Source organism: Saccopteryx bilineata, chromosome 6 (assembly GCF_036850765.1).
Source record: "Saccopteryx bilineata isolate mSacBil1 chromosome 6, mSacBil1_pri_phased_curated, whole genome shotgun sequence".
NCBI classification, from domain to species: Eukaryota; Metazoa; Chordata; class Mammalia; order Chiroptera; family Emballonuridae; genus Saccopteryx; species Saccopteryx bilineata.
This window is the reverse complement of record NC_089495.1, coordinates 111,624,985-111,640,879: the sequence shown is the minus strand read 5'-3', so window position 1 is coordinate 111,640,879 and position 15,895 is coordinate 111,624,985. Positions and strand designations below refer to the sequence as shown.

At 42.6% G+C, this 15,895-nt stretch overlaps 1 protein-coding gene across 1 annotated transcript; it reads left to right on the top strand.

Moving 5' to 3' along the window:
* The first annotated feature begins 3,266 nt into the window (after nucleotides 1–3,266).
* Nucleotides 3,267–15,030, top strand: NUDT15 (nudix hydrolase 15). The gene is made up of 3 exons (XM_066236086.1): nucleotides 3,267–3,456; nucleotides 7,087–7,283; nucleotides 14,031–15,030. Exons 1-3 carry the CDS (start codon nucleotides 3,293–3,295, stop codon nucleotides 14,189–14,191), a joined length of 522 nt encoding a protein of 173 aa, XP_066092183.1. The 5' UTR covers nucleotides 3,267–3,292; the 3' UTR covers nucleotides 14,192–15,030.
* Nucleotides 15,031–15,895: the final 865 nt, after the last annotated feature.

Here is a 15,895-nt window from a genome sequence, read left to right as displayed (position 1 = left end):
GAATCAACACACAATAAGTTTAATTAAATGAAAGTTGCTGGGAAAGCCAACAAAATGCAAAATACCAGCTGCGTGACTTAATGTTGACATATAGCAAAATACCACACACAGTGATATGAGGAAAGATTCAAGGCTGCAAGAAAGCTTGCTACCTATAATGGAAGAAAGGCACACATTTTAAGAAATCAGTATAACAAGCCACTGAAAAGAACTATTATTGTCAAATAATCAAGTAATACTATACAGTTTGAAACTAGATGATAAACCTTAAGAATAAATAGAATTGTTCTTTACTTGAAGTATCTACACATCTAATAACAAAAAAATGTATACTGGTCTTGCTTTAGTTAGATTATGCTGCACCAACAAGTAGCCCACAAAATCTACAATGGCTTATGACATTTGTTTATTTCACATTCATGTTACATGTCAGGGGCTGCCTGTTAGCTGTGCCTTTGCTCCATTTTTTTTCTCATTCTTAGACCTGGTCTGTAGGAATAATCTCTGTCTGGATATGACATTTACATGGCAGAGAAAAATATTACATTAGTGAAAAACAGTAATGACTCTTAAAGTTTCTGCTAAAGAACTGGCATATTGTAGTCTCTATTTTAAAATATTTTTTGGTAAAGAAAGTGGCATGGCTACTAAGCCTTATGATAAAGCAAAAACTTATATACTCCTTCTAAGCCTTAGAACCTAAGGGATGTACTACAAGTCGCATGGCAGTAGGCAGAAACGCACAATCATTTCATAGGAAAGGGATCAGTGAGTATTTGGGAATAAAGTATTCACTTGTTATAAAGTACTGCACCCCAGATTCTGAAAGGCACTGTACCTCACTTCGAGTTCATGTAGAGACACCCAGTCCAGATAAGTTTTGAAGAGCTTTATTAAAGGAGATTTATTAAATATGCCGGCCACATATGACTGACACAGGGCAACAGACCCAAATTGTGTGCGATCCCCAAAAATAGTTCAGGGGCTATTTATATACCCTTGATAACACAAGGGTGGGGGGAGAGCATGACATCATGGCACAAACTGACAACATTTGTTTAGGGGATACACAGAAACATTAAGACTTTCAAGGTAACACAATCAAAGATGTTTACAAATCTTTCAGGGTTCCTCTTCCCTCACTAGCCTAGAGGTATTTTACTCTCAAGATTCCAGGAAGGGAGAGGAACTACAATCAATGCAAGATGGTATATAAATTCTGTCTCCTATTGAAAGAGAAGAAGTTTCTCAGTTAACCTTTATTTTGGATTTAAAACTAAATGATCCATTGTTCTTGCAAGCCAGAAACTTCTACATTCTTCTCCCTCCCCTCCCTGAAGGAGGGACAGGACAGGAAAGCCTGACCTTTCCTCCCAGAATATAAATATCAATATAAATTTTCAGCTTTTTGGTACCTTACAACACACTTACTGAGCCACTGAGGTAGTAGTAAGCATTGGGAGAGTTCAGTGACTCTGAAAAACACTGGAGGAGGATGTCTCATTAGATGAGGAAGGGCAATGTTAAAGGCAGAGAAGTGTCATTTTGTCCTGTCCAGCCTCGTCACACTTCTCATTTGAGGCTCTGAGAGGAGGTTGCCTTGAAGAGTCCCCTGAACCAAAACACACTTGGTAACATGGTAGGGGGGATTTACAGCCAACCTTGGTTCCTATGTGTGGACTTCAGATTTCTTGCCTGTCTGGTCCCTGGGTACCACATGAATTTCAGGAAGCTGTCATCCTAAAGTGTTACAATGAGCACAAGCCACACACACCAATCTCATTCAGCCGGAGCTCTTAAGTATAATATGAGGAGGAAAAAGCCCCACAGAAGGTTCTTGAGTTTCATACAGCTTCAAATATCAAACAGAGGGACAGGCTGGAAAGAAAGAGAAAAAGAAACTGGGTGAGTTCAAATCAAAAGTTTAGGCGTGAGACATGAACTAGGTACATCCAGTTGACACGGTGACAAAGGCAGGGTGAGGCAAAGGAACAAATCTGGGTAATAATAGCTCTTTTCCAAATCAGGCTCCTGAGAAAGAGATGTGGGTGAAGGAAAGAAAAATTGTACAGCGTCTATTTTAACTGTATCGTTCCATCTTATAACTTACGTGTATTAGAATTTTTTTTTTTTTTAGTGTGAGAGGGAAAGTGGGACAGACAGAAAGGGAGAGAGATGAGAAGCATTAACTAATAGCTGCTGTACCTTAGTTGTTCATTGATTGCTTTTGCTTTCTCAAATGTGCCTTGGGGGGGGGGCAGATTCCAGCCCAGCCAAGTGAGCCCTGGCTCAAGCCAGTGACCTTGGGCTTCAAGCCAGAGACCTCTGGGCTCAAGCCAGCAATCATGGGGTCATGTCTATCATTCTACACTCAAGCCAGTGACCTCTGGTTTCAAGCCTGGGCCCTCAGCGTCCCAGACTGATGCTCTGCTTACTCACTGTGCTACCACTTGGTTAGGATAGTCTTTCTTTTTTTAAGTGAGAAGAAGAGAGACAGAGACAGAATCTCCCATGCACCAGACCAGGATCCAAATTGGCAAACCCCGTAAGGGGGAATCCTCTGGGGTCATTGCTCTGTTGTTTGGCAACTGAGTCATTCCAGCGCCAGAGGCAAGGCCAGGGAGCCATCCTCAGCGCAGGGGGGCCAACTTGCTCCAATTGAGCCCAAGGCTGCAGGAGGGGGGTAGGGGAGAAGCAGATGGTCTTTTCCTAGGTGCTTCCTGGGATTGAAGCTGGGACATCCACATGCCTGGCTGACACTCGACCACTAAACCAACCAGCCAGGACCTGGTCAGGCTGGTCTTTAATTTCTTATTGAGAGTTTGTATTGATCTCCAAAGTTTTGCATTAATAAAAACAAAGCCTGGGCCTGGCTAGTGATGGCGCAGAGGGTAGCGTCGACCTGGAACACTGAGGTCGCCAGTTCGAAACCCTGCACTTGTCTGGTCAAGGCTCATATGGGAGTTGATGCTTCCTGCTCCTCTTCTCTTTCTCTTTCTCTTTCTCTTTCTCTTTCTCTTTCTCTTTCTCTCTCTCCTCTCTAAAATGAATAAAAAAATTAAAACACCAACAAAAAACAACAACAAAAAACGAAGCCCCTGACACGCGGTCCTTTGGAGAACAATGATCACGCTCGGCAAGCCGAAATCCCTTGGAGAGACAGACTCTGTGCACAAAGGTAAGCTGCACATGCCCAGGGCGCCCCGCCTGCTCGGGACAGGATTGGTGGCGGCCCTGGGGGCGGGGCGAACGTCACTCACCGCGCCGGCTGCCGGACCGGTCATTCGGCACGATGACGGCCAGCGCACAGGCGCAGGCGCAGGCGCGGCGGCCTGGAGTCGGGGTGGGAGTAGTGGTGACCACCTGCAGGCATCCTCGGTGTGTCCTCTTGGGGAAGAGGAAAGGGTCGTTTGGAGCCGGCAGTTTCCAATTTCCTGGGGGTCATTTGGAGTTCGGGTAAGCAACCCGGGGAAAGCAGAACGTGCGCGGAAGGACGAGGCCGTGAACTACGTGCGTGCGAGCGTCGGACCTGCGTCGTTTCTCGCGCTTTCCCCCGCTGCTTTCCCTGCGCCCCGAAGGCTGTGGCCGACAGGGGGCGCTGAGCTGGACCAGAGTGGAAGAAGGCGTATGCGCCCGGTGGGTTCAGCTCTGTGCTTGCTGTGCCGCGGCTGGCCAGGAGTTGGTTTGTGAGTGAATTTCTTAGTGCTTACTCAAAAATGACGCAAAGCGAGTGTTTATAAACGGTGAGCAGTCCAGTGTCATCACTTAAGTGATTTTGCACGGTTTCCCGGTGAGTTAAATGGACGCAGGTATATTTACTAGGTCCTGCCTGCGTAGGTCCCGTTGAGAGTTAGTGAAACTCTCTGAGCCTCAGTTTTCCCATCTTTAAAATGGGGAGGGAGGACGCAGCGCTCTTCAAAGTCCCTCTCTGCAAAGCCCCCCTCTGATTTGATGATGTATCAGATTGACAAAGAAAGTTGGACAGTAAAAGGCAGTTCTGCATAGGCTGAAGAAGGCCTGGGATTGTGCCGAAAGGTGCATTCTGGAGTGAAAATGACGTTCAAGTTAATAACAGATAAATAGCGTCTAATGCAGACCCAACACTTGTTTTTCCGTTAGTATAAAAAATTTCAAACATACATAGAAGTAGAGAAAATAGTGTATCCTTATGTACCCATCACTCAGCTTGTTCCTGTCTCATCTTTATTGCTCCTCCCAGTAGACATACACAAGCCTTGTTTTCTAGACCATTTCAAAGGAAATTTCAGACATCCTATTATACCACTCCTAACTAGTTAATTATGTGTCTGTAATACACTTTAAAAAATATAACCACAATACTGTTAGTACACCTAACAAAATAATTCTTTAAGATCATACCTAGTCTGTGCTGTTTTCTCCAACTGTATTGAAAATGTCTTTTTACTATTTTGTATCAATCAAAATCAAAGGAAAGGCATACACTATGTGTGTTTAATAAATTTTTGAAATCTCTAACCTTATCCCCCTCCCCTTTTCCCCCATGATATGTTGAAAAATATAGGTCCACTTATTTCTTCTAAAGCAATGGTTAGAAGTAGGGGCTTGAGGCCCTGGCCAGTTGGATCAGTGGATAGAACTGTTAGGCCAGCATGTGGACATCCTGGGTTCCATCCCGGGTCCGGGCACACATGAGAAGCGACCATCTGCTTCTCTCCCCTTTCCTCTTCCCCTCTTTCTCTTCCTCTGTCTGTAGCCAGTGGCTCGGTTGGTTTGAGCATCAGCCCCAGGTGCTGAGATAGCTCGGTTGATTGGAGGGCCCTACACGGAGGTTGCAGAGTGAATCCTGGTTGTGGTGCGTACTGGAGCCTGTCGTACTAGCTCCCCTCTTCTAAAAAAAATAAAAAAAAAGAAAAGAAGTAGATGCTTGATCGTAGTGCCTTTTAATCAGACTTGGTTCTTTATAAACTGGAATTTAGAAAGAAAATTTTCTGTTGAAGGGAGAGTGAGAGAGGAGCATCAACTTGTTCCACTTAGTTCCATTTAGTTGTGCACTCTTTGGTTGCTTCTTGTATGTGCCCTGTGAACTATGAGCCGGACCCATGCTCTATCCACTTAGCCACCTGGCCAGGGCCTAAAGTTCCTAAATTATGGAATTCTTATGCTCTTTTAGCACATGGAATTTTTTAAATGGTCCTTAAATTTTAAAAAGTATCAGTAAGTTTATAATTTTCATGCAATTAAGATAAGCCATCAGTTAATAAATAATAAAATTTCTATATTAAGAAGCAAATTGCCCAGCCAGGCACACCTTATTACTTTGTCAATTGTCAGTGGGCATTCGCCAAACTTAAATCACTAGTTAGAATGTGTAATTATTAGATCAGTGGCTAGAGATAGCAATCTTAACAGTAACAAAAGATAATGTTGGAGACTTATCTAAATTATTGACTGATAAGAGCCAACACTGAACTTTAATGAGCTTTTTACCAATTGCTAGATATTATGCTCAACTCTTCACATGCATGCTTTTACTTATCTTTATATAACTGTATATTGAGTAGGCTAGATTTGATGGAAAACAGAGGAAATGGCTTTATCTTTTTCTGTTGTCTTCAAATATAATTTGTCTTTCCATTTTCTGCTGCTCCATGGTATTTCCTGTAAATTCAATTGTTTTCTTGTCTCTTAATTATAAAAATAAGCCACATTTTGGTGATTATGATCCCCTTCCAAGCATTTATCTCTTCCCTGTGGTGAGGAAGGGAGGTGTGGGCATTGTTTTGTTCTTTCTCCACTTTCTCCTCTTCTAACTGTGTCTGGTGTCCTCCCTCTGATTTACTGGAGAAAGAGAAGAGGGGCTGGTGGGAGACTGGTGCTGCTGTAATCCATCCATTGGTGCCTCTGGCTGTGGTATTCCCCGGGCTCTCTTTCTCAGGATGTTTGTTGGTTGTATGGAAGTCTTTTAAGGTTTCTACACTGCATAGCTCTCTGACATTGGTGACGGACTTATTGTGTCATTGGCTCCCTCCGCTAGCTCTTGCTTTTAGCTCACCACCCTACATTTTCTTTCTGTCGCAGCATCTGCTTGGCCCAGGGGAAATACACGATGGTAATAATGCTTTCACTGCTGCCTTTTTCCCTTGTTCAACCTTGTGGGCTACTCAAGCCAGGCTCCTCCCTCCAAATTTCCAGCGTGGGAGTAAGCCTCTGTGTTCCCATGCATCCCTGCACACCCAGAGACGTACTTTCCGACTTTCTCAAGAGTTCTTACCTTCCTGCCACCTCTACTCTGATGCAATGGGGCGGGCCTCTGAGTTTCTGCAACTCACCATGCTTGTCTTCAGCAGGGGAGAGACACAGCCAGTGTCTCCTTGGGAGTCACACCTGGTCTCTAGGACTAATTCTCCTGCAGTGCCCCTCACTTGGCTCAGGGACAGAGTTGGCCTCTTATCAGGAGGAAGGGAAACATTCCTATAAGGCTGAAAACTGACAACTTTCTTTCCTCCAAAAGATCTCCCGTCTTTCTATGTAGACTGTGTAGGGTGAGTCGTCTAGCCTTTTTTAGCAAAGACTTCAGAGTTCACATGGCATCTATTTGCTCCTTGGCTGCCCTATTTGGAATTCAGAGGTGTGTATTAGCTATTGTTCTCCATTTTGAGGCTTAAACTGAAATTCTGAGACTGCAGGAAAAGACACAGCCCACTTCTTGATGTAATCACAACCACCCCATTAAAAGCATTACTCTCTTTTGACTTATTCAGGGTAGATAGTATTGGACTTTGGCTTAGGTCTAGTTGGCTTTAAAGCCTGTGCTCCTCACTAATACACTAAACTGCCTCCTGGTTGCATTTTGCTTCCAGGCATCTGAACTAGTGCTGAACTGGCTAAATGTTCACTTTTTTTTGTTTGATATAAAGTTCTTTTGTCTTCAGATAATTAGATGCAGGATATGCAGAATGTCAAAGGCAGGATTTGATTTATTATTTTAAAGTATGAACCAATTACAGTGCTTTTTTGCTTTACACTACAAATTTCTAACCAAGAATTTCCGACAAAAAAATAAATAAATAGAGTTGACTACAGTAGTGTGTTTCTTTTTTCCAGTGAAAGCTGGGAAGAATGTGCGCAACGGGAAACCTGGGAAGAAGCAGCTCTTCACCTGAAGAATGTTCGCTTTGCTTCGGTGGTGAATTCTTTTGTTGAGAAAGAGAATTACCATTATGTCACTGTATTAATGAAGGGAGAGGTGGACACGACTCATGATTCAGAGCCTAAGAATGTAGAGCCTGAAAAAAATGAAAGTAAGAGAATTATCTATAATAATGCGGTTTTTTCTTTTCTTTCTTTCTTGAGGTGAATGTATCATCTGATGCAGTATGTATTACATTCTGTGGCCATGAGGAGAATTAAATTCTCTTGGTATAGAAATGTAAATATCCTTAAGTCCCACAGTCATGAGGACAGAGTGGGTAAGAGGACTGAGCCAGACCGCTTGGTTGGCATTTTGATTCTTCTGCTTAGAGCTGTGTAACCTTGGGCAAGGTATTATTTCTGTGCCTCTTCTCCCCTGCGATACTGGTAACTATCTCAGATGGGTTGTTCCAGGGGGAAATGTGCCTCTTCTCCCCTGCAATACTGGTAACTATCTCAGATGGGTTGTTCCAGGGGGAAATGTGCCTCTTCTCCCCTGCGATACTGGTAACTATCTCAGATGGGTTGTTCCAGGGGGAAATGTGCCTCTTCTCCCCTGCGATACTGGTAACTATCTCAGATGGCTTGTTCCAGGGGGAAATGTGCCTCTTCTCCCCCGCGGTACTGGTAACTATCTCAGATGGGTTGTTCCAGGGGGAAATGAGTTAAGACATTGCAGAACCTAGGGAACACAGTAAATATTCAGTAAATGTTACTTTTGTTGTTAGTGTTTAATTTTTTTTTCTTTTTACAAACTATGATTTTTTTTGTGTGTGACAGAGGCAGAGAGACAGAGAGAGGGACAGATAGGGACAGACAGAAAGGATGAGAGAGATGAGAAGCATCAATTATTCGTTGTGGCTCCTTAGTCTCCTTAGTTCATTGATTGTTTTCTCATTTTTGCCTTGATGGGGGGCAGGTGGCCTACAGCTGAATGAGTGACCCCTTGCTCAAGCCAGCAACCTCAGGGTTTCGAACCTGGGTACCTCCATGTCCCAGTCCAATACTCTATCCACTGCCACTGCCTGATCAGGCTACAAACTATGATTTTAAGCAGAACGTTCAATGTACCTTCCTTAGTTTTCTCACCTACGCAAGAGAGGTAATAACTTCCTTTTATAAAGGATGGTTAACCTGACAGAACAGTTACTGATATTCATTATTTAGTCCATGTTAAGCTTTATTCTAAGGGCTTTGCACATATAATTTCTCTTCAAATTTTATAAAAGCCCATGACACAGGGAACTAAAGAGAAACATATCCAACTTACTGAATGTATTATTTACCATACACAACTTTATTCAAGTGGTCGTGTGTACTGGACCTACCCTCTAAATATTTCATTTTTTTTCTCTTGTGGAAGACTCTAATCATTTAACAAATACTGAGAACTGTGCACTGCTCCAGGCAGGCACTAAAGAAGCCGTGGTGTTTAGAACGAAGTCCTTGCCCACCTGGACTTTCCAATTTAGTGGGGGGAAAGGTGACAAATTAGGACATATTTTACAAATAGTAATGATAGGAATAAGAAGAAAAAGCTGGTAAGGAGAGTGTCGCATGCATGCTCTGTCAGGATGGCCAGGAAGGGCCTTTGAGGAGGAGATGTGTACGCAGAGGCCTGGAGGAAGTGAAATTTACAGAATGGATAAATCATGTCAAATATATTTCAGAGATTGATTTGATTGAATGAACAGAAGGGCATACCGTACCTGAAGATCTGTTGAGTCATACAATTTTTTTTTTTTTTATAAAGTAACTATATTTGGAATCACTTAAACTAGCAGAGTCTGAACTCTGTGTTTTTGCTCACAACACTTTGGACACCAAATGTGTGGGTTCTTTCCTCATACAAACCAATTCCCCAACTCTCCCAAAATCAACTGGCTGTCCTATAATTCAGTTCAATTATGACATTACCCCAGAGTTACCGTCAGATCCTAGAAGTTAAAGAGCTCAGTCCCAAAGACTGCCCGCACTTCAAACACTATGCAGAAGTCCTGGCCTCCTGTGATTTTGACCACATAACTATGTATCGGCCCCCTTCTCAGGTTCAGTTATTTGCTAAAATGGCCCACAGAACTCAGCAAAATATTGTACTTACATCACCAGTTGATTATAAAGGCTATCACTCAGGAACAACCAAATAAACAGAAGAGATGCACAAGGTTCGGGGTATGGGGGAGGGGCACGGAGCTTTGTGCCCTCTCTGGGCCCGCTCTGGGTGGGTGTGCCACCGTCTCAGCATCTTGATGTGTTCACTAACTCAGAAGCTCTCCACACCGAACTGTGTGGGGTTTCTTTTTTACTTTTTTTGTATTTTTCTGAAGCTAGAAGCTGGAAGTAGGGAGGCAGTCAGACAGACTCCTGCATGCGCCCTACCGGGATCCACCCGGTATACCCACCAGGGGGCAATGCTCGGCCCCTCTGGGGCATTGCTCTGGTACAATTGGAGCCATTCCAGTGCCTGAGGTGGGGGCCACAGAGCCACCCCCAGTGCCCAGGCCAACCTTGCTCCAGTGGAGCCTTTGCTGTGGGAGGGGAAGAGAGAGACAGAGGAAGGAGAGGGGGAAGGGTGGAGAAGCAGATGGGCGCTTCTCCTCTGTGCCCTGGCTGAGAATCGAACCCGGGACTTCCACATGCCTGGCCGACGCTCTACCGCTGAGCCAATCAGCCAGGGTCACGTGGGGTTTTTATGAAGGTTCTATCACATAAGAGCTTATATTGATTAAATCATTGTCTCTTGGTGATTAAGTCCATTTCAACCTCTCCTTCCCTTCCGTAAGGTGGGGTCAGGGGATGCAGTGAAAGTTCCAGTCCTGTAATCACGACTTGGTCTTCATGGCGACCAGCTCCCATTCTGAAGCTATCTAGGCCTCCAGTCATCTCGGCAGAAACTCATGAACTCAGGTGTGGTTGAAAGGAGTTTTTATGGATAACAAAGATGCTCCTCTCATCTCTATCACTCAGGAAATTACAAAGGGTTAGGAACTCTGTGCCAGGAAAAAGGGATGAAGACCAAATATAGATTTCTTATATCACTGATCACACGAAGACACCCCAACAGTATCCAAAGATCTTCAGCTGGCCTAGGGTAAATTAAAATTATTCATGCTTAAAGAAGTACAAGACGAGTGGGGGGAGGTAAGAAATGTGCCAGGTTCTTTGGGGGTATTCTCTACAGGCCCCTCCATCTCTCACATCCCCAATTATCACAGATAATATGAGGAACTAGAGAGGGGAGAGCCCGGGACAATAGTGGAAACAAAAAACAATAGTCTTTGGCATTCTGAAGCTGTGGGGAGAAGCAGTTGATTAATTGGCTTTTTAGTATTAAATTAAAATTTAAATGTGCATATTTTCATTTTAGTACTTTTGGTAGGACTGAACTTTTTCTTGGAAGCAAAATATAGTACATATAACTGAATTTTTAAAAATTAGTTTTGAGATGTAATTTATTCAGGTAACAAGCATAGATCACTGTTTTAAGATGGGTCCCTCAACTTGAGTGAGCATTTCCTTATTTTTATTTTTCTGTGGTCACAATATCCTGAAACTAGAAGAGACAGATATGATGAAGTAACTGTGTTTTTAAGAAGTAGCAGCTGCAGAAGGCGTTGATTGGCAGGAGGTGCTGAGGGGACAACACCAGAGTCACTGAGAGCACAGCCTTCATCTAGCGAGTATCGTTCTGCCTGCCAGTCCGCTCTCCACTTCTGCAGCCCTTCTGCCTGTCTGGCCTCTGGAAGGGCTTGACTGGTGAGCCCTGGTTCAGATAGTAACTTCTCGTCTTGCTCCTCTGAGCTGCAGACCTGTATTTGTAGTTGCTTTCTAGCTATCTGCCCCTAATGCTCAGAAAACGGCTCCAATTCAGCTCAACAACTCAACAGCAAATCATGCTTTTCTTCCTCTGTTGGACTTTGAATCCAAAAAGAACATATTTTGGCTCATTCATTTTTGACTCTTCAGGGCCTGACACAGACCTGGCTTATTATCAGTGTTAGAATATGTTAAAGAAGGAACGAGAGAGGGAATATGCAAGTGAGGTTTTCTAATATCATACCGAGATTGGCCTACTTTTTAAAATAAGTTTAAAAAGATTACTGTTCTACTTTATGAATGCTATCTTAAAAGTTTTTTAGCCTGACCAGGTGGTGGTGCAGTGCATAGAGCGATGGACTGGGATGCGGAAGATCCAGGTTTGAAACCCCAAGGTTGCTGGCTTGAGCGCGGCCTCATCCAGCTTGACCGCAGGCTCACCAGTTTGAGCATGGGGTCACTGGCTTGAGCATGGGATTATAGACATGACCCCATGGTCACTGGCTTGAGCCCAGAGGTTGCTGGCTTGAAGCCCAAGGTCTCTGGCCTGAGCAAGGGGTCACTCACTCTGCAGCACCCCCCCCCACCCCCCGTCAAGGCACATATGAGAAAGCAATCAGTGAACAACTAAGGAGACTAAGGAGCCGCAACGAAGAATTGATGCTTCTTATCTCTCTCCCTTCCTGTCTGTCCCCCTCTCTGACTGTCAAAAAAACAGTTGTTATATTATTGTATGTATTGTTTTTTCCCCTAGACTAGTAGTTTTTATATGCATTGTGATTCTTTTTGTTTATATAACTTTTTGAGCTTGTCCACCTTTACTTTGTTGATTCTGTGACATGCTCATGATCTCAGATCAAGCAGTATGACTTTATAAGCCCTAAGTTTACTAGCACCAAATCAGAGTTGATCAGAAATACTTGCTCTTTTCTCCATCCCTTAGTAATAATATAGAAATTATTTTTACTTTTTTCCCTGTTGAAAGCTGTTGTTGTAACCATCTTGCAGCCTGACCAAGGTGCAATGGCTCGGTGAGTCTTTGCTTTATGTATAATGTAGAGCTGCAATCTCTCCCATGCTTATCGGGTCCTGGATCTGGACGTCCTGCTGCGGTTTATCAGAGACTGTATCTCGCTTCCACCCATCTGATCCAAATGTCTGATTATTGTTAGGAAGGTTTCTCTCTCTCTCTCTCTCTCTCTCTCTCTCTCTCTCTCTGTATGGTCACAGTTGCTGATCAGCCCTTCCTGAAATTATTCCAACTTCATGGACTCTGTCCTGTCTTCCCAGAGTCTAACTAACTATATACCTGAATTTTATTGGCAGAGAAATAAGGTTATGGAAGAAACAGTACTTACACACTGGTATACTTATTTAGTCATACAGAAACTTATTTAGAACATGGAGTGTACATCCTTATCATAATATTTAAATATTTACCTGTCATGAGCATCTGTGCTTTCATGTTTTTTATATTTAAATCATCAAAGAAAATACCGTTTCCTGGAATATTTTTTAGGATTTCATGTATTTTTAAACTAATAGGCACTGTTAAATCTTTCTTGCTTCAATAGATGTTTCAGAAATTTTAGTCCCCTATGTAGTATTTGTCTTTGTATCTAAGATATACCATGGGACAGAGTATTTTTTATTCTCTGTATAGCTTCTGTTACTTCTTTAAGAAATAGCTGTGGCCCTGGCCGGTTGGCTCAGTGGTAGAGCGTCGGCCTGGTGTGTGGAAGTCCCGGGTTCGATTCCCGGCCAGGGCACACAGGAGAGGCGCCCATCTGCTTCTCCACCCCTCCCCCTCTCCTTCCTCTCTGTCTCTCTCTTCCCCTCCCGCAGCCGAGGCTCCATTGGAGCAAAAGATGGCCCGGGCACTGGGGATGGCTCCTTGGCCTCTGCCCCAGGCACTAGTGTGGCTCTGGTCGCAACAGAGCAACGCCCCGGATGGGCAGAGCATCGCCCCCTGGTGGGCGTGCCAGGTGGATCCCGGTCGGGCGCATGTGGGAGTCTGTCTGACTGCCTCCCCATTTCTAGCTTCAGAAAAATACAAAAAAAAAAGAAAAAAGAAATAGCTGTTAGAAATTTTGTAATCTACCTTATATTATAGGTGAGGAAACTGGTATATTTTAATGTCATGTGAACTTTAGTATATGAAATTCTGTGCATTTTGTTTAGCCAAATATTTAAATGAAAATTGAATCATACTAAATCTAGGTTTTACCACATAGACTTTGTGAACTTGGCTTCATGTTCAAATAATGGCACATTTTAAATGACCACCATTCTCTTCTTAAGGTCTTCATTCTAAATGCAAATCGTTTGCATGTTGCACTTTCTTTTATCAGTAACAATTTTTTAAAAAGACTTTATTCATGTTAGAGAGAAGAGAAAGAGAGAGTGAGAGGGGAAAAACGAGGGTGGAGCAGGAAGCATCAATTCCCATATGTGCCTTGACCAGGCAAAGCCAGGGTTTTGAACTAGCGACCTCAGTGTTCCAGGTTGACGCTTTATCTACTGTGCCACCACAGGTCAGGCTTTTTTTTTTTTTTTTTTAAGCGAGGAGTGTGTGTGGCACAGACAGGGACAGACAGGAAGGGAGAGAGATGAGATGAGAAGCATCAACTCAATAGTTGCAGCACTTGAGTTCATTGATTGCTTTCTCATATGTGCCTTGGGGTGGGGGGCAGCCGAATCAGCAACCCCTTGTTCAAGCCAGCGACCTTTAGGCTCAAGCCAGTGACCTTAGGCTCAAAGCAGTGACTGTAGGGTTATCTCACACTCAAGCCAGTGACCCTATGCTGAAGCTGGTAAGCACTGCACTCAAACCAATGAACCCGTGCTCAGGCTGGAGGTGTCAGGATTTTGAACCTAGATACTCAGCATCCCAGGCCAATGCCCTGTCCACTGTTGCCACCACCTGGTCAGGAAACAAATTGTTTTTAAATTTAATTTTTAAGTATAAGTTAATTTGTCAAAATAAATAACCTTTGTTTCCTTTCAGCTAAATAAATTGATTTGGTGTATTTCTCTTTTAGGTTGGGAGTGGGTTCCTTGGGATGAATTTCCTCCACTGGACCAGCTTTTCTGGGCACTGCGTTGTTTAAAGGAACAAGGCTATGATCCGTTTAAAGAAGATTTGGGTCATCTGGTAGGATACAAAGGAAATCATCTCTGGATGAACAAGAAGATTGCCTGATTTATTTTTTTTTAAGACAGAGTAAGATGGTCAGAGAATGAAAAGTATCTATTTCGGAACAACTCCATTTTATCTAAGAAGCTCCTTATACCATTGCCAGTTTATTTTCAGTCTCTTACTATACTTACAACCCTGTTAGCCAGTACTTAAGAAAAATTTTCTGGGATTATGTTATGAATTATATTCCAGACTCAGAAAATACGAGAGATGGGTGATACTGTGATGAATCTGCTTTCCGTATTTCTCTGATATTTACTGTAGTTTGTCATGACCAGCTTGTGTGTGGTAGAGTGCAGCAGAATTTGCCTTAGTGTTTCAGTTCAAATAGATATTCAAATGCTGACACTGTATGTCTGAGTAGAATCATTTTATGTTTCTTGATTTTCCTCTTCTGTTTTATGTAAGGCAAGACTTTGTAATATTGTGAGAGTCCTTGCAACTGAAGTGAACAGGACTGGTTATTAGGGTATATTTTCTAGGTTTCTGGTTGAGAACCTAAACCAAGGAAGTGAGAAAAACCTTCTAGGATCTGTAATCTATGAATACCAGGCCATCTGATTTTGGGTTTCTCACTTAATCTCTGAGATCCAGCATCCTTATAGGTAAAACAAGGAGACTAGATGGGAGGAGCAGTGGTTCTCAAAGTGTCGTCTGGGGAAGTCCTTGAGACCTTTGGAAAATACTTAAGATCAAAGCTGGTTTTTTTTAATACTAAAACAAGATTTTCCTTTTTTACTCTCAATTGTCAGTGTAGAGTTGACGTGATGCTATGTGATGTGTATTTTAACAGACTGAATGCAAAATCCAAAGTGAGAACATTAAAGACATTTGTAAATGTGTTAGTGCCACTCTTTTCACTGTTTTTTTTTTTTATATAGTTATTTTTCATAAGTTATTTATGTTTACATGTGATGGGTTTTATTTGTAAATCAATTACTGAAAAGTTCTTAAATTTATCAGTTTTAACTCCTAATATGATATCACTAGATAAAACCCTACAAAGCGTTTCAGAACTGCTGGATTAGACTACAAGCTTATTCTCTTTTCTTTATGAGCCCACTTCTATAAAATTCCATACTTCTAGAGCTGGTTATATCAATATTTGAATTTCTCCCTTTAGAAAGGCTCAACTATAGTATAATACATGCTACAAAAGGATCTTTTTCCAATTATTGGATACCATGTTTTAAGTTAATTGCTTGCTTTTTCAAAATTATGTGTACATTGTATAATTTACCACTTATAAATTTCATACTATTTTACTTTTACTTACTTTTTGAATGTTAGCTTGTTTGAAGAGCTCATATATAGTTGTGTATATTCCTTGAACCTCAGCACACTGATTTGTTTTTTCCCTAATCCTATTTGATTATTCCAGATCCTTCTGTGGCTTGCTCATTCTTTTTACTCCCTTAAATTGATTTAATCCCTGACTCTGGCTTCACTTTACATGATAGACATGTGAGGCTAGATAAGAAGACACCAGACAAGTCTTATGGATGAAACTCTTCTATAGGTTTATTTGAAATGTAGTTGATTAAGAATTTATTGGCTCCGGCTGGTTTTCTCAGTGGATAGAGCATTGGCCCAGTGTATGGACATCCTGGGTTCGATCCCTGGGCAGGGCATACACGAGAAGCGACCATCTGCTTCTCTTCCCTGCCCTTCCCTCTCCCCATTCTCTCTCTTCTGTCATAGCCAGTG

Coding starts and splice junctions, on each gene's coding strand:
- NUDT15 (XM_066236086.1), top strand. CDS start 3,293: ATGACGGCCAGCGCACAGGCGCAGGCGCAGGCGCGGCGGCCTGGAGTC. Junction 3,457..7,086: donor GGGGGTCATTTGGAGTTCGG/GTAAGCAACCCG, acceptor TCTTTTTTCCAG/TGAAAGCTGGGAAGAATGTG. Junction 7,284..14,030: donor AGAGCCTGAAAAAAATGAAA/GTAAGAGAATTA, acceptor TTTCTCTTTTAG/GTTGGGAGTGGGTTCCTTGG.